Source organism: Oncorhynchus clarkii, chromosome 29 (genome assembly GCF_045791955.1).
Source record: "Oncorhynchus clarkii lewisi isolate Uvic-CL-2024 chromosome 29, UVic_Ocla_1.0, whole genome shotgun sequence".
Classification (NCBI taxonomy): Eukaryota; Metazoa; Chordata; class Actinopteri; order Salmoniformes; family Salmonidae; genus Oncorhynchus; species Oncorhynchus clarkii.
Genome location: NC_092175.1, coordinates 37,325,048 through 37,347,883, shown reverse-complemented (window position 1 = coordinate 37,347,883; position 22,836 = coordinate 37,325,048). Strand labels below are relative to the sequence as shown.

At 47.4% G+C, this 22,836-nt stretch overlaps 2 protein-coding genes across 3 annotated transcripts in view; one reads left to right on the top strand and one right to left on the bottom strand.

The window, feature by feature from the left end:
• Window positions 1-10,083, top strand: part of LOC139388223 (uncharacterized) — an 18,753-nt gene extending 8,670 nt beyond the window's left edge. The window contains exons 4-6 of the mRNA XM_071134773.1: window positions 165-287; window positions 3,669-3,782; window positions 10,013-10,083. Of these exons, the coding sequence (XP_070990874.1) occupies window positions 165-287; window positions 3,669-3,782; window positions 10,013-10,083 (308 nt within the window). The remainder of the gene's footprint in view (window positions 1-164; window positions 288-3,668; window positions 3,783-10,012) is intronic.
• A 923-nt stretch (window positions 10,084-11,006) lies between these two features.
• The window catches only part of LOC139388310 (slingshot protein phosphatase 2b), a 44,310-nt gene continuing 32,480 nt past the window's right edge, over window positions 11,007-22,836 (bottom strand). For both annotated transcript variants that reach the window (XM_071134911.1, XM_071134910.1), the window contains 13 exons: window positions 22,165-22,277; window positions 21,699-21,763; window positions 21,126-21,247; window positions 20,928-20,993; window positions 19,318-19,383; window positions 18,868-19,062; window positions 17,940-18,033; window positions 17,694-17,822; window positions 17,450-17,496; window positions 17,126-17,272; window positions 16,548-16,748; window positions 13,982-15,230; window positions 11,007-13,091 (listed from right to left, as the gene is read on the bottom strand). In XM_071134911.1, coding sequence (XP_070991012.1) covers window positions 11,664-13,091; window positions 13,982-15,230; window positions 16,548-16,748; window positions 17,126-17,272; window positions 17,450-17,496; window positions 17,694-17,822; window positions 17,940-18,033; window positions 18,868-19,062; window positions 19,318-19,383; window positions 20,928-20,993; window positions 21,126-21,247; window positions 21,699-21,763; window positions 22,165-22,277 — 3,922 coding nt within the window. In that variant the 3' untranslated portion in view covers window positions 11,007-11,663. The remainder of the gene's footprint in view (window positions 13,092-13,981; window positions 15,231-16,547; window positions 16,749-17,125; window positions 17,273-17,449; window positions 17,497-17,693; window positions 17,823-17,939; window positions 18,034-18,867; window positions 19,063-19,317; window positions 19,384-20,927; window positions 20,994-21,125; window positions 21,248-21,698; window positions 21,764-22,164; window positions 22,278-22,836) is intronic.

Genomic DNA, 22,836 nt, shown 5'->3' with positions numbered 1-22,836 from the left:
CAGCACAGTCTCTCCCGTTGTGCAGAGGAATAAAATAAAGAATATCCGACTAGTGAAATTATTTCACACGCCCATCCCAAGTTTGAGCCCTGCTTTGGTAGTTTCCTGTCAAACGCAACACTTGTTAAGTTAACCTTATTCTTCTTTCTTTTTTTTTTCAACAGCGCTGCATGGTCCTGACTGTTACCATAGTGACCAAAGCACGCTAGATCCGAAGCTGGAGGATGAAAGTCAGACTCTGGACCTGAATATCAAAGAAGAAGACGTGGATAATTTTATGTATCTAAGTGAGTATTCGTATCAGATTCAGTATTGGGCCTGTTGGGATCAATAATAGTACCGAGCGATGAGTTGCTTTTTGAGGTTTCGGTTAAAAAAAAATATTATCACAGTTTTCTATTTAATTTGTTTTTTTTAAACATAATGAAATATAACCTTGAAATTATGATTTTAGAGCCTTTTTAATTGAAATTCCATAGTCTCTAACAACATAGAACACAACTATTAATAAGAGCCCCATGATGGTAGTGACTTCCTATTACTGCTTATCCCATTACTGCTTATCCCATTACTGCTTATCCCATTACTGCTTATCCCATTACTGCTTATCCCATTACTGCTTATCCCATTACTGCTTATCCCATTACTGCTTAGCACATTACTGCTTAGCACATTACTGCTTAGCACATTACTGCTTAGCACATTACTGCTTATCACATTACTGCTTAGCACATTACTGCTTAGCACATTACTGCTTATCCCATTACTGCTTAGCACATTACTGCTTATCACATTACTGCTTATCCCATTACTGCTTAGCACATTACTGCTTAGCACATTACTGCTTAGCACATTACTGCTTAGCACATTACTGCTTAGCACATTACTGCTTAGCACATTACTGCTTAGCACATTACTGCTTAGCACATTACTGCTTAGCACATTACTGCTTATCCCATTACTGCTTATCCCATTACTGCTTATCCCATTACTGCTTAGCACATTACTTTACATCAGTAAAATATTTCAGTTGTGTATATTACTTTTCTTTGATTATTATTTCATTAAGTCATCTCTGCTCAGACAGTAGCAGCCAGCCAGCCAACCATCTAACGTTGTCCTCTGTCTCTCTCTCCGTCTAACGTTGTCCTCTGTCTCTCTCTCCGTCTAACGTTGTCCTCTGTCTCTCTCTCCGTCTAACGTTGTCCTCTGTCTCTCTCTCTCCGTCTAACGTTGTCCTCTGTCTCTCTCTCTCCGTCTAACGTTGTCCTCTGTCTCTCTCTCTCCGTCTAACGTTGTCCCCTGTCTCTCTCTCTCCGTCTAACGTTGTCCTCTGTCTCTCTCTCTCCGTCTAACGTTGTCCTCTGTCTCTCTCTCTCCGTCTAACGTTGTCCTCTGTCTCTCTCTCCGTCTAACGTTGTCCTCTGTCTCTCTCTCTCCGTCTAACGTTGTCCTCTGTCTCTCTCTCTCCGTCTAACGTTGTCCTCTGTCTCTCTCTCTCCGTCTAACGTTGTCCTCTGTCTCTCTCTCTCCGTCTAACGTTGTCCTCTGTCTCTCTCTCTCCGTCTAACGTTGTCCTCTGTCTCTCTCTCTCCGTCTAACGTTGTCCTCTGTCTCTCTCTCTCCGTCTAACGTTGTCCTCTGTCTCTCTCTCTCCGTCTAACGTTGTCCTCTGTCTCTCTCTCTCCGTCTAACGTTGTCCTCTGTCTCTCTCTCTCCGTCTAACGTTGTCCTCTGTCTCTCTCTCTCCGTCTAACGTTGTCCTCTGTCTCTCTCTCTCCGTCTAACGTTGTCCTCTGTCTCTCTCTCTCCGTCTAACGTTGTCCTGTCTCTCTCTCTCCGTCTAACGTTGTCCTCTGTCTCTCTCTCTCCGTCTAACGTTGTCCTCTGTCTCTCTCTCTCCGTCTGACGTTGTCCTCTGTCTCTCTCTCTCCGTCTGACGTTGTCCTCTGTCTCTCTCTCTCCGTCTGACGTTGTCCTCTGTCTCTCTCTCTCCGTCTAACGTTGTCCTCTGTCTCTCTCTCTCCGTCTAACGTTGTCCTCTGTCTCTCTCTCTCCGTCTAACGTTGTCCTCTGTCTCTCTCTCTCCGTCTAACGTTGTCCTCTGTCTCTCTCTCTCCGTCTAACGTTGTCCTCTGTCTCTCTCTCTCCGTCTGACGTTGTCCTCTGTCTCTCTCTCCGTCTGACGTTGTCCTCTGTCTCTCTCTCCGTCTAACGTTGTCCTCTGTCTCTCTCTCCGTCTAACGTTGTCCTCTGTGTCTCTCTCTCCGTCTAACGTTGTCCTCTGTCTCTCTCTCTCCGTCTAACGTTGTCCTCTGTCTCTCTCTCTCCGTCTAACGTTGTCCTCTGTCTCTCTCTCTCCGTCTAACGTTGTCCTCTGTCTCTCTCTCTCCGTCTAACGTTGTCCTCTGTCTCTCTCTCTCCGTCTAACGTTGTCCTCTGTCTCTCTCTCTCCGTCTAACGTTGTCCTCTGTCTCTCTCTCTCCGTCTAACGTTGTCCTCTGTCTCTCTCTCTCCGTCTAACGTTGTCCTCTGTCTCTCTCTCTCCGTCTAACGTTGTCCTCTGTCTCTCTCTCTCCGTCTAACGTTGTCCTCTGTCTCTCTCTCTCCGTCTAACGTTGTCCTCTGTCTCTCTCTCTCCGTCTAACGTTGTCCTCTGTCTCTCTCTCTCCGTCTAACGTTGTCCTCTGTCTCTCTCTCTCCGTCTAACGTTGTCCTCTGTCTCTCTCTCTCCGTCTAACGTTGTCCTCTGTCTCTCTCTCTCCGTCTAACGTTGTCCTCTGTCTCTCTCTCTCCGTCTAACGTTGTCCTCTGTCTCTCTCTCTCCGTCTAACGTTGTCCTGTCTCTCTCTCTCCGTCTAACGTTGTCCTCTGTCTCTCTCTCTCCGTCTAACGTTGTCCTCTGTCTCTCTCTCTCCGTCTAACGTTGTCCTCTGTCTCTCTCTCTCCGTCTGACGTTGTCCTCTGTCTCTCTCTCCGTCTAACGTTGTCCTCTGTCTCTCTCCATTGAGTTATACTATTTGTTGGCTAGCTAGTAGCTGCCCATGCTTCAGAGCTGACTAAATCACTTTTAGTAGTTCTAGAATAAGTAGATAAGGCCTACTTTCAAGTCTGCTACAACTATCAATCGGGTAGAGCTACCTCACGAGCTATCAATCTCTCGTCTCTGTGTCATGTACATTCCTCTCTCATGCGGTCTGGGTGTGGAGCTGGGAAGAACTGCCGCAATGGATTCTGGTCATTGTAGTAAATTCAAAGAACAAAAATAGGACAGCCCTCTGAATAACCTCAACATTTGTGCAATAAAAAAATTTTTCTGTCCTATTTTTGATCTTTTGTATTATATACGAGAATTCAGCACCTGATCTAAGTTTATTTAAAGGTGGAGTCGAGCACCTTGCTTCTTTTCATAGTAGTTAATTACCACTTTTCTGAGCTGAACTAGGTTGAAAATTTGCCTATTGAAAACTACAACTCTACAGCTTCGTATGATTTCTCTCTAGAGAACTAAATGGAATTAAACTAATTGATCCGATGTCGGATAATTATTTTAATAATTAAAAATGTTGGCTAATCGCTCAGCACTAACAAATAAGGTGTCAGAACGAGAGTAAACAGGAAATCAATCTGACTTCTTCAGTGATGCTTATTGTTTATATTCTGTCTAGACTATTCTGGAGTTCTGAAAGAGGAAACGTGGGAGTGTCCTCAGCCTGGGAAAGGGGGTCCTGACTGTAACCATAGCGACCTAAGCAAGCCAGATCCAAAGATGGAGGATGAAAGTCAGCTCCAGCGTCTAACTGTTAAAATCAAAGGAGAAGAAGAGGAGGAAATTTATGGCACTGAATGTGGCAAGACCTCTTTGTCAACAAGGAATCCGCTCACGTCCACTGGAGAGAATTCTTACCATTGCTGTGACTGTGGGAAGAGTTTCAGTCAACATTCAAACTTAAAACAGCATCAGAGAACACACACAAGGGAGAAATCTCATAGCTGTTCTGACTGTGGAAAGAACTTCAGTCATAAGGGGAGTTTGGTATACCACCAGAGAATACATACAGGGGAGAAATCGTATAGCTGTTCTGACTGTGGGAAATGTTTCAGTCAAAAGGGGAGTTTGCTATACCACCAGAGAATGCATACAGGGGAGAAATCGTATAGCTGTTCTGACTGTGGGAAATGTTTCAGTCAAAAGGGAAGTTTGTTATACCACCAGAGAATACATACAGGGGAGAAACCGTATAGCTGCTCTGACTGTGGGAAAAGTTTCAGGCAAAAGGGGAGTATGGTACAGCATCAGAGAACACATACAGGGGAGAAATCCTGTAGCTGCTCTGACTGTGGGAAGAGTTTTACCGCATCTTCTACTCTAAAGAACCACCAGCGTAAAACACACTAGAGAAAAGCCTTACCATTGCGCGGACTGTGGGAAGAGCTTCAATCGACATCAACATTTCTCACAACATCAGAGAACAGTGTGTTGGATGCAGATTGGTTGTTTCAGATGTTGTGCCCAATAGAAATTAAAGGTAAATAATGTTGTCACTTTTATTGTAAATATAATATATTTCTAAGCACTTCTACATTAATATGGATGCGACCATGATAATTGTGAATGACGAGTTAGGCATAAATATCATGCTAACCTCTGTTGTTGTAATGGTAAGAGGCTATGTCATGGGGGTATGATATTTTTTGTACGTCTAACTTTCTCACTCATAATTATTCCCGATTTAATTCAGAACTATCTGTAATCATGGTAGCATCCACATTAATGTAGAAGTGTTTAGAAACATATATTCTTATTTACAATAAAAGTGACTCAAAAATGACAATACGTTATTTAACCATTAATTTCTATTGGGGGAAAAAATCTGAAACAACCAAAACAAATAACCAATGCATCCAATAAGTTTGTAGAGTCACAGGCTTGATGTAGTCATTATGTGCTAGGAATATGGGACCAGATACTAAGTCTGGCCACTTTAATACACATACACTGGGCTTTTAAAACGCATTCAGACCCCTTGACTTTTTCCACATGTTGTTACCTTACAGCCTTATTCTAAAATGGATTAAATAAATACAAAATCCTCAGCAATCGACACAATACCCCATAATGACAAAGCAAAAACAGGTTTTTAATTTATTTTAAAAAATATATATATTAAAAAAAATACCTTATTTACATAAGTATTCAGACCAATTTAGAGTCTCATAGCAAAATGAGACTCTAAATTGAGCTCAGGTGCATCCTGTTTCCATTGACCCGCCTTGATGTTTCTACAACTTGATTGGAGTCCACCTGTGGTAAACTCAATTGATTGGACATGATTTGGAAAGGCACACACCTGTCTATATAAGGTCCCACAGTTGAACGTGCATTTCAGAGCAAAAACCAAGCCATGAGGTCTAAGGAATTGTCTGTAGACCTCTGAGACAGGATCGTGTTGAGACACAGATCTGGGGAAGGGTACCAGAAGGTGTCTGTAGCATTGAAGGTCCCCTAGAACACAGTGGCCTCCATTCTTAAATGGAAGAAGTTTGGAACCACCAAGACTCTTCCTAGAGCCGCCCGGCCAAACTGAGCAATCGGGGGAGAAGGGCCTTGGTCAGGGAGGTGACCTCTGACAAGAGCTCTAGAGTTCCTCTGTGAAGATCTCTGCAGCACTCTACCAATCAGGCCTTTATGAAGAGGCACCTAAAGACTCTGACCATGAGAAACAAGATTCTCTGGTCTGATGTAACCAAGATTGAACTTTTTGGCCTGAATGCCAAGTGTCACATCTGGAGGAAACCTGGCACCATCCTTACGGTGAAGCATGGTGGTGGCAGCATCATGCTATGGGGATGTTTTTCAGCTGCAGGGACTGGGAGACTAGTCAAGATCGAGGCAAATTACAGAGAGACCTGCTCAGGACCTCAGACTGGGGTGAAGGTTCACCTTCCAACAGGTCAACGATCCTAAGCACACAACCAAGACAACGTAGAAGTAGCTTCGGGACACGTCTCTGAATGTCCGTGAGTGGCCCAACCAGAGCCCGGACTTGAACCCGATCTAATCTTTCTTTGGAGAGACCTGAAAATAGCTGTGCAGCAACGCTCCCCATTCAACCGAACAGAGCTTGAGGATGTGCAGAGAAGAATGGGAGAAACTCCCCAAATACAGGTGTGCCAGGCTTGTAGCGTTATACCCAAGCCTCAATGCTGTAATCAAGTACTAACAAAGTACTGAGTAAAGTGTCTGAATACTTTTTGTAAATGTTTTGTTCTTTATTTATATATATTAGCAAACATTCTAAACCTGTTTTTGCATTGTCAGTATGGGGTATTGTGTGTAGATTTGATTCATTTAAAACAAAAAAAAACAATTTCAGAATAAATTTGTAATGTAACAAAATTTGGAAAAAGTCAAGTGGTCTGAATAGTTCCCGAAGGCACTGTATACGTGAGTTTGTCCCAATACTTTTAGTCCCCTCCATTTTAGGTGACCATGTGCAAAAAGTTATTTTAACTTTTAAATGTTCACCCAGATGAAAATACCCTCAAATTAAAGCTGACAGTCTTGCACTTTAACCTCGTAGTCATTCTATAATTCCAAATCCAAAGTGATGGACTACAGAGACAAAACTCATTCATTGTCACAATACATTTGGAACTTACTGTATTTTTGTTTCTTTTTGATCATTTTAATTAAAAAGAATCACATTAAAGTACTTCATTGTTAATCAGAATTTGATATTGAGATAATGGTTGCAGTGGATCTTTAAGCTGGCACAGTGTTCTTCATTGTGGTCTTCATCAATGCTGTTAAAATGAACAGTAACCACATTTCCATCCACAGTTTTTAGGCGAGTAAAGTCATACCGTATAATTTTTTTTATCACGACAGCTGTGATGAAAACTAGTAGTTTTGGTACAATTTTCTTTTTTGTGTCAAATTATTTGGGCAAGAAATGGTGGTGGAAATATTGGTATAATATATAGAGGAAACGGAGTCCCACTATTACTCTGGAAACCATGAGTTTATTGTTAAAGATTAAATCAATTATGATGATCTTCAGTGGATGGTCATCTTGATGCTCCTTTCCAATAAAATTAAAAGTATTGTTTTAAATATACTTTAAGTAGCCAAATTTAAAGTATTGTTTTAAATATACTTTAAGTAGCCAAATTAAAAGTATTGTTTTAAATATACTTTAAGTAGCCAAATTAAAAGTATTGTTTTAAATATACTTTAAGTAGCCAAATTAAAAGTATTGTTTTAAATATACTTTAAGTAGCCAAATTAAAAGTATTGTTTTAAATATACTTTAAGTAGCCAAATTAAAAGTATTGTTTTAAATATACTTTAAGTAGCCAAATTAAAAGTATAAATCATATCAAATTCTTTAAAGTATAGTATATTAGGCAAACCAGACGGCACTTTTCTCAGCTAGCCAGGGGCACACTCCAATATCCAGATACCATTGAACACGCGCTTTGTTTGTGAGTCCGCCAGATCTGAGGCAGGAGGGAAGACCAGGGTTGTTCTCTTGTGAGTCCGTCAGATCTGAGGCAGGAGGGAAGACCAGGGTTGTTCTCTTGTGAGTCCGTCAGATCTGAGGCAGGAGGGAAGACCAGGGTTGTTCTCTTGTGAGTCCGTCAGATCTGAGGCAGGAGGGAAGACCAGGGTTGTTCTCTTGTGAGTCCGCCAGATATGAGGCAGGAGGGAAGACCAGGGTTGTTCTCTTGTGAGTCCGTCAGATCTGAGGCAGGAGGGAAGACCAGGGTTGTTCTCTTGTGAGTCCGCCAGATATGAGGCAGGAAGGAAGACCAGGGTTTTTCTCTTGTGAGTCCGCCAGATCTGAGGCAGGAGGGAAGACCAGGGTTGTTCTCTTGTGAGTCCGCCATATCTGAGGCAGGAGGGAAGACCAGGGTTGTTCTCTTGTGAGTCCGCCAGATGTGAGGCAGGAAGGAAGACCAGGGTTGTTCTCTTGTGAGTCCGCCAGATGTGAGGCAGGAGGGAAGACCAGGGTTGTTCTCTTGTGAGTCCGTCAGATCTGAGGCAGGAGGGAAGACCAGGGTTGTTCTCTTGTGAGTCCGCCAGATGTGAGGCAGGAGGGAAGACCAGGGTTGTTCTCTTGTGAGTCCGCCAGATGTGAGGCAGGAGGGAAGACCAGGGTTGTTCTCTTGTGAGTCCGCCAGATGTGAGGCAGGAGGGAAGACCAGGGTTGTTCTCTTGTGAGTCCGCCAGATATGAGGCAGGAGGGAAGACCAGGGTTGTTCTCTTGTGAGTCCGCCAGATGTGAGGCAGGAGGGAAGACCAGGGTTGTTCTCTTGTGAGTCCGCCAGATGTGAGGCAGGAGGGAAGACCAGGGTTGTTCTCTTGTGAGTCCGCCAGATATGAGGCAGGAGGGAAGACCAGGGTTGTTCTCTTGTGAGTCCGCCAGATGTGAGGCAGGAGGGAAGACCAGGGTTGTTCTCTTGTGAGTCCGCCAGATGTGAGGCAGGAGGGAAGACCAGGGTTGTTCTCTTGTGAGTCCGCCAGATATGAGGCAGGAGGGAAGACCAGGGTTGTTCTCTTGTGAGTCCGCCAGATGTGAGGCAGGAGGGAAGACCAGGGTTGTTCTCTTGTGAGTCCGCCAGATCTGAGGCAGGAGGGAAGACCAGGGTTGTTCTCTTGTGAGTCCGTCAGATGTGAGGCAGGAGGGAAGACCAGGGTTGTTCTCTTGTGAGTCCGCCAGATGTGAGGCAGGAGGGAAGACCAGGGTTGTTCTCTTGTGAGTCCGCCAGATGTGAGGCAGGAGGGAAGACCAGGGTTGTTCTCTTGTGAGTCCGTCAGATCTGAGGCAGGAGGGAAGACCAGGGTTGTTCTCTTGTGAGTCCGTCAGATCTGAGGCAGGAGGGAAGACCAGGGTTGTTCTCTTGTGAGTCCGTCAGATGTGAGGCAGGAGGGAAGACCAGGGTTGTTCTCTTGTGAGTCCGCCAGATCTGAGGCAGGAGGGAAGACCAGGGTTTTTCTCTTGTGAGTCCGTCAGATCTGAGGCAGGAGGGAAGACCAGGGTTGTTCTCTTGTGAGTCCGCCAGATATGAGGCAGGAAGGAAGACCAGGGTTGTTCTCTTGTGAGTCCGCCAGATGTGAGGCAGGAGGGAAGACCAGGGTTGTTCTCTTGTGAGTCCGCCAGATGTGAGGCAGGAGGGAAGACCAGGGTTGTTCTCTTGATAAGTGTGTGAATTTGACCAATTTCCTGTCCTGCTAAGCATTGAAAAAATGTATGGAGTAAAAAGTTATTCAGTGAAGTAATAGTTTTCTAAAATAAATATAAAGTACAGGTTCCTACAAAAAAATGACCTAAGTAGCACTTTACACCACTACCTCAACCAAAGTAAGCACATTTGTTTTTTTAACAGAACAGTTTTTGTGATAAATCGGTAGAGTTGAAAAATGTGATGGAAACATTTTTTATTCGGTGCAAAACAGCACGTCATCAGCAACTGACTGTTTGGTGGAAACACCACTGCTCAAATTGGATGGAAACTTAGCTAGTGACTCACTGTGGAAAACATGGTAACGATTAAAAGTGTCATCATTGATTGGGCTTGCAAAGAGCTCACCAGTTTGTTGTCCTAAAACCTGGAAATTATACTGAACAAAAATATAAACACATGTAAAGTGTTGGTTTCATGAGCTGAAATAAAATATCCCAGAAATGTTCCATACCATAAAAAGCTTATTTCTTTAAAATGTGGTGCACACACATTTACCTCCCTGTTAGTGAGCATTTCTCCTTTCCCAAGATAATCCATCCACCTGACAGGTGTGGCATATCAAGAAGCTGATTAAACAGCACGATCATTACACAGGTGCACCTTGTGCTGGGGACAATAAAAGGCTACTCTAAAACGTGTCGTTTTATCACACAACACAATGCCACAGATGTCTCAGGTTTTGAGGGTGTGTGCAATTGACTGCAGGAATGTCCACCAGAGCTGTTGCCAGATAATTTTATGTTCATTTTTCTAACATAAGGCACCTCCAACATCATTTTAGAGAAGTTGGCAGTACGTCCAACCGGCCTCATACTCGCAGACCACGTGTAAGGACCTCCACATCCGGCGGGATCATCTGAAGGGGAGTATTTCCCTCTATAATAAAGCCCTTTTGTGGGGAAAAACTACTTCTGAGTGGGTGGGCCTAGGACTGCGCCCCTGCCCAGGCATGTGAAATCTATAGATTAGGGATGAATTAATATTTCAATTGACTTATATGAACTGTACCTCAATAAAATCTTTGTTCAGCCATCCCTATAGGATAAATGAAGAACATTTGGTCTGAGTTTGAAGAGATGTTAAATATTTTGTCCTGAGATAATAGCAGTGAACATGACCTTAATGAAGCCTTTTTTATTTACTAATTCTTCAAGAAGTGACATTAGCTGATGATTATCAAACAGAACCGATTAGGTCTCCTAAGCCCGTGTTTATCACAGACCTTATTTTCGGCTTTTCTCCAACGAACCACGGCAGAGTCAGTGGCTACAAAAAGATGCCATTACCATTTCTCTCTCTTGAATGTCTTTTGAAAATAAAAAAGGTTGTGTCTGAAGATATCACTACAGTAGATAAGTTCTCAATTCCTCTCAAAGCTCATTGGAGGAGAGGATCCAAGGTCCCCTCCCTCGGACTTCCTCCTCCAATGAGCTTTGAGAAGTAAAGGACAGAGGAAGAACTGGGGTGCGTTCAGTTCGCTTCAACATTTGCCATGCCGTGCGGTTTATACTGAATGACACGTGGTTTGGATGGTGAGGTGTGGCCTGATTAATATGGGTGTGAACATCTGAAATGTCAAAACTAATGCAGCACACCGTATGGGATCTGCCCTCGCCATAATCACAACGGTTCTCAACCGGTCGTTCTGTACAGAACCATTTCCATTGAATTCAACATTGCACACAGTTCTCTCGTCATGTCTATATTTCATACGTAAAGAACTACTTTGTTGTCCTATTGAGAAACAATCGGAGTTAAGTTGTCATTATTTATTGGTCACAGTTTAAGCACATAAAAAAATTAGAATATTTACAGATTTAAAATGAAATGACATTTCTGCACTGTAAAATACTCCCAACTATTCAACTCACATTAAGCTCCAGGGGTAGGAACCATACATAAATCAAAAAACAGTAAAGTGCATATTTGAGAAACCTCCCCATATCATTGTTATTTCTGATAGAAAGGGAAGGGAGAAACTGCACTTTTCAGTCCCCCCCACACACACACACACACTTCCTATTATGTACACAAAAGTGACAAACATTTTAAAACTTATGGAGATATTCTGCCTCACACAGTTCAGACTCCAACCAATAGAAAACAAAAGGACACATCCTAAAATGATGACTCAAATACACACTACATACAGTATGCAACAAGAAACATTACACATCCTAGGAGTCACTACATACACGATGCCCTGAAGAGATCAGCTTTGTGTTAAGCTATAATCCATCGAGCCTTCCAATGATCCTAGAGGCGGCTGGCATATTGTCCACACATCTGACTATCATCTGCCAGGGAAGGTGGTAGGGGCTAAGGGAAGTGGCTGGCGTTTGACCAGCTCTCATCACTCTGTGTCTCTCACGCTCTCTCACACACACACACACACACACACACAGTGAGGGTCACATAGTGTGGTAGAGGGTGCTGACAGTCCGTTTCTTCAGCCTACGTAGGGGGTGTGTCCTTCCATACTGCTGTCGTGTTGCCACGGAGATCAGGTCAGACGTTAGGGAGAGGGCATGGCCAGAGTCAGGATGTTTCTCCTTCTGCCAGCCTTGATTGGACGTAGGAGAATGCAAGTGTTCTGAGGGTGTGTCCCCGCTCTCACAAGGCCTCTCCGCTCTGTTGGTGAGGGACTCTTGCCTGCTGGTCGAGACAGAAGGACATAGGGCATTGTGGAACAGCACCCTCAGTTTCCTGGAGGACTCGTCAGCTTCTGTGGAAGGAAGGAGAAGTTCCACAGCGGGTGTCGCCGGAGAGGTGGGGCTAATATCCCAATTGCTCAGGTCATTGGCCGACAGGTCTAAGCAGCCCAGCTTAGCCAATGAGGCAGAGCGCTTCATCAGGGAGGGCGGTGTCAGCCCAGCCTGGCGAATCCGTGCCTCCACCTCCCTGGCTCTCTGCCTGTCGCCACCCCTGACCCTCTTCTGCCTCGCCTGTGTACCTTCCCCCCACACCTGGCCCACACACCTGGGTACCTTGGCTCCGCCACCGCTCACCTGGCGAAGAAACGCCCCCAGCTCCCGCAGAGTTTCCCATGTCTCCCTCATGTCGTCGTCACCGGGGGGTCCTCGACCCGGGAGACTGTCCCAGTCTGTGCCCGACTCAAACTCTGTCACCCCCTCCAGACACAGGAAATCCACTGAAGAGAGGGGGGCGAGGGCGGAGTTTAGGGTAGGATGGAGAGGGGTGATGGGGGAAGAGTGTTGAGGGGTCATGGGGGTAGGGTGGAGGGTAGATGCAAGGCTGCCATCAAGGTTGTGTTTGTGCATTTGGACACTGTCTTCATGTAAACCTTCTCTCCAAGCCTCCTGTCCTCCATCTTCCTCCATAGGACTACAGCCCCGACCCTTTTCCTGCACAATGCTGACCTCTGACCCCTGAGGGCAGAGTGGTGCATTCTGGGGGTTGGAGTTTGTCTCTGGGAAGGGGTGAGAGGCAGGAGGGGAGTGTTCTCTTGAGTGAGGGAAGAGAGGGGAGCGACGATGGGGGTGGGTGGGGGGGAGGGGAGGTGGGGAAGGGGAGTCCTGCCTCATTCGCTGCTCCAGCTGTTGGGTGACGCGGCGCACAGAGCCCATCGCCCAATCAGCAGAGTGAGGGGCGGGAGGAGAGTGGGAGACTGCTTCCATCTCTTCTGCTTCGTCCTTCACTTCCTCTTTGACAACGTCCACTTCCTGCTGTGACTCTGCATCTTTGCCCTCTACTTCCTGGTTTGACTGACCCACTTCGTGGTCCTGGGAAGCAGTAGGCTCTGGTTGGCTGGGAGGGGCCACAGTGTGCGTCATGGACTCCAGTTCTGTGACTATGAGGTGAACAGAGACAATGCTCTCCTGAGAGAAAGAAGAACAGCAATCAGTACAATAAATAACAATATAGAAGTAGTCATTTTGCAAGTTGGTAGCCTAAATTCATTTTCTTAAGATCCCCACTAACACCACTGGGTGGCGATGTTGGAGAACACAAACTCACAACTGAATCTATTAGGTACTCATATCTTCAGGGCATGGATTCTACCAGTCAGAAACGTTCCACGGGTATGTTGTTCCATGCTGATGGCATCATGCAGTTGCTGCAGATCAGACTGGCTCATCTTAGTTAGCATTTATTTTTTTGCCCATAGATTGTAATTTCTTTGTCACTCAAATATCACATGAATACACATTAGACATGACAAAATGTGTAGAATTGCAGGAAATAAGCTTTAAAGCTATTCCGTGATGCCATTCTGCACACCACTGTTGTACTGCACTGTTGTCTGTCTGTTTGGGGCCCGCCTGTTAGCGCCTCTCTGCCGCGGACTTGATATCTTTTGTTTATCGTACCGTTCTCGGTAAACCCAAGACACTGTCGTGCGTCAAAAGCCCAGGAGGGCGGCCGTTTCTGAGATACTGGCACCGACAATTATACCACGCTCAAAGTTGCTTAGGACACTCGTTTTGCCCATTCTAACGTTCAATCAAACAGTAACTGAATGCCTCGATGCCCGTCTGCCTGCTTTAAATAGCAAGCCACAGCTCCTCACTGTCTGTAGGAACGATGCATTTTTGTGAACAGGATAATAACCTGTCCGGTGAGTGTATTTCTATATGAACATGCTTTCTGTGTGGAACAGTTGTATTGCAACTACAGATAGTCAAACCCCAATTAAATCACAAATTGCCTTTATTACAGTGCAAAGACCCATCACAGGATTTGACCAAAATCATTAAAATTGTCTCACCCTCTTCCTCTCCTCGACCTCCTCCTCCTCTCCCTCCCCAGTCGCCCCAACAGAGGGGTCCTCCTGCTGCTGCTGCTCCTGTCCTGGATCCCTGGGTATGGGCTGAGGTGTCTGCTGCAGTGCCTGATCAGAAAGGCAACGGGTCCTCCCATCCTGAGTCAGGCCCTGGAACTTCTCTCTGGCGCTGAAGAAGTTGATGTGGTCTGTCCCGAGAGCCGAGGACCCCTCCGCCTCGAGAGCAGGGTCCTGAGGGGGGGCACTGGGCTGGCTAATGATGAGTACCTCAATACTGGAGGGTTGTTGGGATGCTGAACTATCCAATGATGCCCCAGGTAACCGCTCGTCACAGTCTAGTTTCTTGTCAGGCACTGGTGTGGACGGCTCTTGTGGTCCTGCAGTTTGTGTGCTTGTTTCCGGGGTCATCGACGATGACTCAGGCACGGATGGTGTCACCTGCAGCTGGCAGTATTTTTCCTTAGGCAAGGTGGTGGACGGCTCCTTGGCTTTCGGAGTCTCGTCTTCATCGGAGGAGGTTGGAAGGGCGGCGGGGGAGACAAGGTGGTGTTGGATAGGGGGCGGATGAGGGCGCCTGACCGGCACGGTCTCCGCCATGGTGACAGTGGAAATGTCAGGCACCACAGTGGCCGCCCGCGGCTGAGGGAGAGGGGTTGAGTGGTCCTCTTCATAATCACACAGGCCGTTGGAGAGAGGGGGTGACTGGGAACACACAGACTCCCCATGGGCCTGGGAACCAGTGGAGGCAGTAGTAGCTGCTGCTGTTGAACGATTCTGGTCCCCAGTACCCAATGACTGGTCCCCAGTACCCAATGACTGGTCCCCAGTACCCAATGACTGGTCCCCAGTACCCAATGACTGGTCCCCAGTACCCAATGACTGGTCCCCAGTTGTGGAGGTCAACAGAGCATCAGTCCTAGTCTCCTGGTTAGTGTCCAGATTATTCTCCTGGGTAGCAGTAGCATTGGGCTGGCTACTGGACTGTACCACCTTCCCTGCACTAGAAGGGGTCCCACACTCAGAGATGGACCGCACCACCTGGCCCGTGTTGGAGGGGGATCCCAGCGGCTGCAGCAGCTCCTGCAGGGAGGGGGCGGCGGGGCTGTTACCCTGGTTACGAGGGTCGGAGCGGCCCAGGGTGTGGGGGTGTTGGACGGTCTTACATAGTGGCTCATGGTGCTCCGATAGGTCACTGTCCGAGTGGGAACGCCACAGCTTGTTGTGTCTCTGCTTACTGGGGGTGGGGTAGTGTGTGTGTAGAGAGATAGAGAGAGAGGGGGGTGGAAGAGTGGTAGAGAGAGGGGAGAAAGGGAGAGAGAGGGTAAGAGAGAAAGGGGGGGTGGAAGAGTAGTAGAGAGAGGGGGAGAAAGGGTAGTGGGGAGAGAGAGAGAGGGGGGGGGGGGATGGAAGAGTAGTAGAGAGAGGGGGAGAAAGGGTAGTGGGGGGAGAAAGGAAAGAATGACCGAAGAGGAAGAAAGAGGGAATCGAGAGATCAACATTAAATACTAGTTTCTGGTAGGCTCCTCCATCCAGCTCCATACCAGACTGGCTGCTCATTGGCTGACTGAAAACTGACTCATGGGCCCCGCTGACTCATTGGTAGTTCCCCTGACTCATGGGTAATTCACACACGTGTACAAAACATTAAGAACATATTCTTAACATTAAGTTAAAACAGCCTCAAAACAGTCTTAATTCTTTGGGGCATGGACTCTACAAGGTGTTGAAAGCTTTCCAAGGTGGCTGGATGACCTTTGGGTGGTGGACAATTCTTCTACACACGAGAAACTGTTGAGTGAAAAACCCAGCAGAGTTGCAGTTCTTGACACAAACCAGTGCGCCTGGCACCTATAACATGTCTCCTCTCCTTCATCTACACTGACTGAAGTGTATTTAACAGCAGGAAGGGAACATCGATTCACCTGGATTCACCTGGTCCGTGTCCTCTCCTTCATCTACACTGACCGAAGTGGATTTAACAGCAGGAAGGGAACATAGAGTCACCTGGTCAGTCTCCTCTCCTTCATCTACACTGACCGAAGTGGATTTAACAGCAGGAAGGGAACATCGATTCACCTGGTCAGTCTCCTCTCCTTCATCTACACTGACCGAAGTGGATTTAACAGCAGGAAGGGAACATCGATTCACCTGGTCAGTCTCCTCTCCTTCATCTACACTGACCGAAGTGGATTTAACAGCAGGAAGGGAACATAGATTCACCTGGATTCACCTGGTCAGTCTCCTCTCCTTCATCTACACTGACCGAAGTAGATTTAACAGCAGGAAGGGAACATAGAGTTACCTAGATTCACCTGATCAGTCTCATGGAAACAAAAGTGTGTTTCTCACAACTATCATCTGCTTAGAACGTCTTCACTAGGTGTATTAATGTGCTGTAAGTGGCAAACAATGCAACCTGAGTGAGAGAGAGAATGGGTACGTGTGAGAGAGAGTGTGAGAGAGAGAATGGGTACGTGTGAGAGAGAATGGGTACGTGTGAGAGAGAGTGTGAGAGAGAATGGGTACGTGTGTTAGCTAGTGCAGTGTGTACCTGGCCAGCAGTATGCCCTGGTACTCCTCTAGCTGTCTCATGAAGGAGGGGTTAGGTTTGGTGACAGCACGTCGCTCCTTAACGTAGTTGAATGCTCTCTCCAGGTCCCAGCCGTACTCCTTCATAGCGTAGGCTATCACCGTGGACGCAGAGCGACTCACACCCATCTTACAGTGAACCAAACACTTAGCTCCTGCTTTCCTACAGGGACACAGACCGAGACATTATTTAACACAGACACACTCTAGAACTGGTTAAGGTAATGACATGGGAGCACAGAGATCAGAGACGTTAGAGAGATAGACAAAAGATGGCAGAGAGAAACACAGAGACCCATCTCTAGAAATATGAGAAAGATGTGAGTGAAAGTTAACGTGGCGAGAGAGTTGAGAGAAAGATAGTTGAGAGAAAGATAGTTGAGAGAAAGAGAGTTGAAAGAGAGTTGAGAGAAAGAGAGTTGAGAGAAGAGAGTTGAGAGAAAGAGAGTTGAGAGAAAGAGAGTTGAGAAAAAGAGAGTTGAGAGAAAGAGAGCGTTGAAAGAGAGCGAGTCCACATAGGCCGGTCCAGTAGTGACTCACCTGGCTCTGGAGATGAACTTGTAGGTGTCGTTCCAATAGGCCAGCAGGTCTGTAGCCTCCTCATCATACACACGGATGTTATGATACTCAAACACACCTGGGAAGAAGTTGTCAATCTCCCTCGTCACGTTCAGAATATACTGCACACTGAGGAGGATGAGGGAGAGAAAAGGGAAGGAGTGAAGGGAGAAAGAGGAACAAGGGCAGGAGAGAGGTGACCAGGTTGTCATGATAGAGAGGCAATGGAAATATCAATAGAATTGAGATTTTGAATTTTATGAGCAGTGCAGTATGGGAGTAGTAGTTCTCTAGAACAAGCCTTACCCACTGTTCTGCAGCTCTTCCAGATTGGATGCGTTCCACTCAGAGCCCTGGAGGGAAACAAAAAAACACTAAGATCAGTTCCACTCCAGTCCAGCTTTTTTCCCCCAATGTCCCTTTACACTTTCAGGTCAGGGGGAAGCCAGTTTAATGGACGACAATAATAGACAGTTAAACAATAAGTATTACTAGAGACTGGGATAGAATCAGAGACGAGAACGCCAGAGAGCTCGATCGACCGACCTACCAGGTAAACATGGTCAAATATCTCAGTGGGACTGTCCATCTGACCCAGGATCAGGATCATCTCCTTGTCTATGTACTCCTTAAACTCACACAGGTTACACACCATGTGCACCTCCAGCTCTGTGCGGATCTAGGACAGAACACGCAGGTTATACACTCATACACACAACGTGCATTTCCACCACGCTACTAACAGGAAATGTAAAAACTATGACAGCTTGTTATGAACACACACACACACACACACCTCTTTGCAGGTGACATTCTCAAGGTCTTTATGCATCATGATCTCTCTCAGACGAGTCTTGATGAGCCGCTCTGTCCTCTCTCTCTCCGTCGGCCTGGGAACACAGCGGGAAGTGTGAGATCACCCTCCCTCCTTCCTGGACTTCAAACGATGACCATTCCAGCTTTCTTTCTACCTGTTCTTCGCCCCTCCCCTTCTGCCCTTTCTTCGCCCCTCCCTTTCTGCCCTTTCGGCCCTCCCTTTCTTCGCCCCTCCCCTTCTGCCCTTTCTTCGCCCCTCCCTTTCTGCCCTTTCTTCGCTCCTCCCCTTCTGCCCCTTCTTCGCCCCTCCCCTTCTTCGCCCCTCCCCTTCTGCCCCTTCTTCGCACCTCCCTTTCTTCGCCCCTCCCCTTTCTTCGCCCTTCCCCTTCTGCCCCTCCCCTTTCTTCGCCCCTCCCGTTCTGCCCTTTATCAGGCCATAAACCACAGAGCTATATAATATTGTGTGGTACACACCTGTGAATATGTAGTGGTGTGTGTGTGTGTTGTGTATAGTGGTGTGTGTACAGTGTACACCAGCTCTGTGTGAGATTTCAACAACAACTATTTCTAGAAGGTCACGTTCAGGTCCATAGAAACAGCACGGATGTTAAAACCCTCCCTCTTAATCCACGTTCACCTAATTAGACCGTTAAACAAGAACCCAATGACAGAAATAGTTTGTCCTCAGGACCAGAGACATTTCAGGAAGACTTGTTGAAGCTGGTTGTAGCTCAGTCAACATCTGAACAACACATGTCTCTAGTGACTACATCCGTTTTGTTTTACTGCGCATCGGCAATGGTGTTGATCATGGGACCTCCGAGTGATAAACATTTCCAATGTAGTGATTACGCACACGGTAAATAAACAGAGTCCCACGCGTCACGCAGCGCGTTTATGACACTCACACGTCAGAGAACATCACGGGAGAGTCGGCACGATGTGATTGGACGTCCTGCATGGCGTTCCACTCGTTGATGCGTGATTGGTCAGAGGAGACCCGGCTCTGGTAGTAGCTGACCCAGGTCAGGAACAGGCTCCCGGGGAAGTAGTTATGGCAACGAGCCACCTCACACGCCTTGTGGAGCGACTGCAGAGCAGACCTGGGAGAGGAGAGAAATGGAGGGATGAGAGGGAGAAGATGGAGGGATGGAGAGAGATGAGCAGAGAAGGATGGAGAGACCGTGGATGGGTGGGGGGGGGGGGGGAATGTGAGAATGAGAATGTGACATTGATGAGAAATTGAGAAGATCAAAAGGTAAATGATATGCAAGGTAAAATAACAAAGAGGTGTATCAGACATTAGCTAGCATGGTGGAAACAAACCAAAAACAGAACATTATGAAAAGTGTACTCACCACATGGCCTGCACCGACACCGGCTTGAATACATGGATCCTGTTATCAGTGGACACACTGAAACCCCTGACAGAGAGAGCGAGAGAGAAATAAGCACTCATAAGAATTTACAAGATCCCCTTTTCCTGACAGTCCTGTGAAACATACATCTGTGGAGATGAGTGTCCCCCTGTCAGTATGGTGCGTCCCCCTGTCAGTATGGTGCGTCCCCCTGTCAGTATGGTGTGTGTCCCCCTGTCAGTATGGTGTGTGTCCCCCTGACAGTATGGTGTGTGTCCCCCTGTCAGTATGATGTGTGTCCCCCTGTCAGTATGATGTGTGTCCCTGTCAGTATGATGTGTGTCCCTGTCAGTATGATGTGTGTGTCCCCCTGTCAGTATGATGTGTGTGTCCCCCTGTCAGTATGATGTGTGTGTCCCCCTGTCAGTATGGTGTGTGTCCCCCTGTCAGTATGGTGCGTCCCCCTGTCAGTATGATGTGTGTCCCCCTGTCAGTATGGTGTGTGTCCCCCTGTCAGTATGATGTGTGTGTCCCCCTGTCAGTATGGTGTGTGTCCCCCTGTCAGTATGGTGTGTGTCCCCCTGTCAGTATGATGTGTGTCCCTGTCAGTATGATGTGTGTGTCCCCCTGTCAGTATGATGTGTGTGTCCCCCTGTCAGTATGGTGTGTGTCCCCCTGTCAGTATGGTGCGTCCCCCTGTCAGTATGGTGTGTGTCCCCCTGTCAGTATGGTGTGTGTCCCCCTGTCAGTATGGTGTGTGTCCCCCTGTCAGTATGGTGTGTGTCCCCCTGACAGTATGGTGTGTGTCCCCCTGTCAGTATGATGCGTGTCCCCCTGTCAGTATGATGTGTGTGTCCCCCTGTCAGTATGATGTGTGTGTCCCCCTGTCAGTATGATGTGTGTGTCCCCCTGTCAGTATGGTGTGTGTCCCCCTGTCAGTATGGTGCGTCCCCCTGTCAGTATGATGTGTGTCCCCCTGTCAGTATGATGTGTGTGTCCCCCTGTCAGTATGGTGTGTGTGTCCCCCTGTCAGTATGGTGCGTCCCCCTGTCAGTATGGTGTGTGTCCCCCTGTCAGTATGGTGTGTGTCCCCCTGTCAGTATGGTGTGTGTCCCCCTGTCAGTATGGTGTGTGTCCCCCTGTCAGTATGGTGTGTGTCCCCCTGTCAGTATGGTGTGTGCCCCCCTGTCAGTATGGTGTGTGTCCCCCTGTCAGTATGGTGTGTGTCCCCCTGTCAGTATGGTGTGTGTCCCCCTGTCAGTATGGTGTGTGTCCCCCTGTCAGTATGGTGTGTGTGTCCCTGTCAGTATGGTGTGTGTGTCCCTGTCAGTATGGTGTGTGTCCCCCTGTCAGTATGGTGTGTGTCCCCCTGTCAGTATGGTGTGTGTCCCCCTGTCAGTATGGTGTGTGTCCCCCTGTCAGTATGGTGTGTGTCCCCCTGTCAGTATGGTGTGTGTCCCCCTGTCAGTATGGTGTGTGTCCCCCTGTCAGTATGGTGTGTGTCCCCCTGTCAGTATGGTGTGTGTCCCCCTGTCAGTATGGTGTGTGTCCCCCTGTCAGTATGGTGTGTGTCCTTGTCAGTATGGTGTGTGTGTGAGAGACATTGTTACCCGTCTCCATCCAGGTGTATCAGTGAGTCGCTCCATAGAGGGAGAACCAGCCCCACCGAGCACGAGCTGGAAGACCAACACAATAAGCCGGTGTTACTACACCACATTGCTCTGTGATAGTCCAACACGATCTCTGAGTCCACACACACCACATTGCTCTGTGATAGTCCAACACGATCTCCGAGTCCACACACACACCTGTCTGCAGGACTGAAGTCCATACCCAGCACCAAGCTCTCCTCGGTGTCCTGACGGCCGTTAGTGGAGACCACCACCATGTAACGAGTCCCCTGGTACACGGTACTCTCCAACCGGACAGCCTAGAGAGAGAGAGGAGGAAGTACAGAGAGAGGAGGAGGGAAGTAGAGAGAGAGAGAGGAGGAAGTACAGAGAGAGGAGGAGGGAAGTAGAGAGAGAGGAGGAGGGAAGTACAGAGAGAGAGAGGAGGAAGTACAGAGAGAGGAGGGAAGTAGAGAGAGAGGAGGAGGGAAGTAGAGAGAGAGAGGAGGAGGGAAGTAGAGAGAGAGAGAGGAGGAAGTACAGAGAGAGGAGGAGGGAAGTAGAGAGAGAGAGGAGGAAGTACAGAGAGAGGAGGAGGGAAGTAGAGAGAGAGAGGAGGAAGTACAGAGAGAGGAGGAGGGAAGTAGAGAGAGAGAGGAGGAAGTAAAGAGAGAGCGAAGGAAAGGAAGCGTGAAAACCAGATCTTGACTATTGCGTTAACGAGAACTATGTTTGTGTTTTGATCATGCAGGTGTGTGTGTGTTTACTCACCAGTTTGATGTTGTCCTCTGGTCGGAGGAGAGTGAACATGGTCTGCAGGTGCTGCTGGAGGTCACCTGGAGAGACACGCGCAGACACACACACACACACACTTAACACTGCACTCTGTGTTCCCATGATAACAACCACCACACTGTACCATTCCACTTTATAGCATCCTTATTGCATGTACAGACTTTGCATATCTGCTCATTAGTAAATGCTAATCTCTGTCACATTAATGCTTTATCACGGGCATCTTTTCATTACTCTCTCCTCTAATTGAAACACCAATTAGGGAATTTCTCATGGCCACGGTTCTTTGCTTGCTCTTTGCGGTCTAGGCCAGATAACTGGTAAACACTTGGTGACAACTGCTGACATCAGAAAAGGGCTTTATAAAATACATTTCAATGATTGATCTGGACATGAAACTACCGTCCTCAGTTTCCCATAATGTGTCTACTCCGTACTGTACCTGCATGTTTGCTGCGGAGCTGAGCGAAGCGGGAAGCAGAGGTAGGGGAGGAGCCATTTCCCCGGGGCAGGAAGAGGGCGGCACCTTTCACTGTCAGGAAGCTCTCACTGATACTGGAGAGAGAGTGAGGGACAAGAGGGAGAGATGGAGCGGAGGAAGAGTGTTAAAATGCTTTCACAACAACCAATACAATCCTATTGATTATGGTAGAACCGCCCAGTCTGCTGCCCCTGAGGCAGTGTAGCTGAGGAATAACAGGGGAAAGAGGAGGTCGCTTAGAGACAGAGTGGAACAAAAGCAGACCGTCCCGTGCCCCTGACTCGCTTCCAGGTTCCAGCACACCACTACATATGGGTTGTTGTCTGATGACAGAGTGTGACCTATTAGATGGATGTTCTCTTAAACGCTACAGGCTAAGGGGCGATGTTCTCTGTAATGCTACAGGCTAAGGGGCGATGTTCTCTGTAACGCTACAGGCTAAGGGCCGATGTTCTCTGTAACGCTACAGGCTAAGGGGCGATGTTCTCTGTAACGCTACAGGCTAAGGGGCGATGTTCTCTGTAACGCTACAGGCTAAGGGGCGATGTTCTCTGTAACGCTACAGGCTAAGGGGCGATGTTCTCTGTAACGCTACAGGCTAAGGGGCGATGTTCTCTGTAACGCTACAGGCTA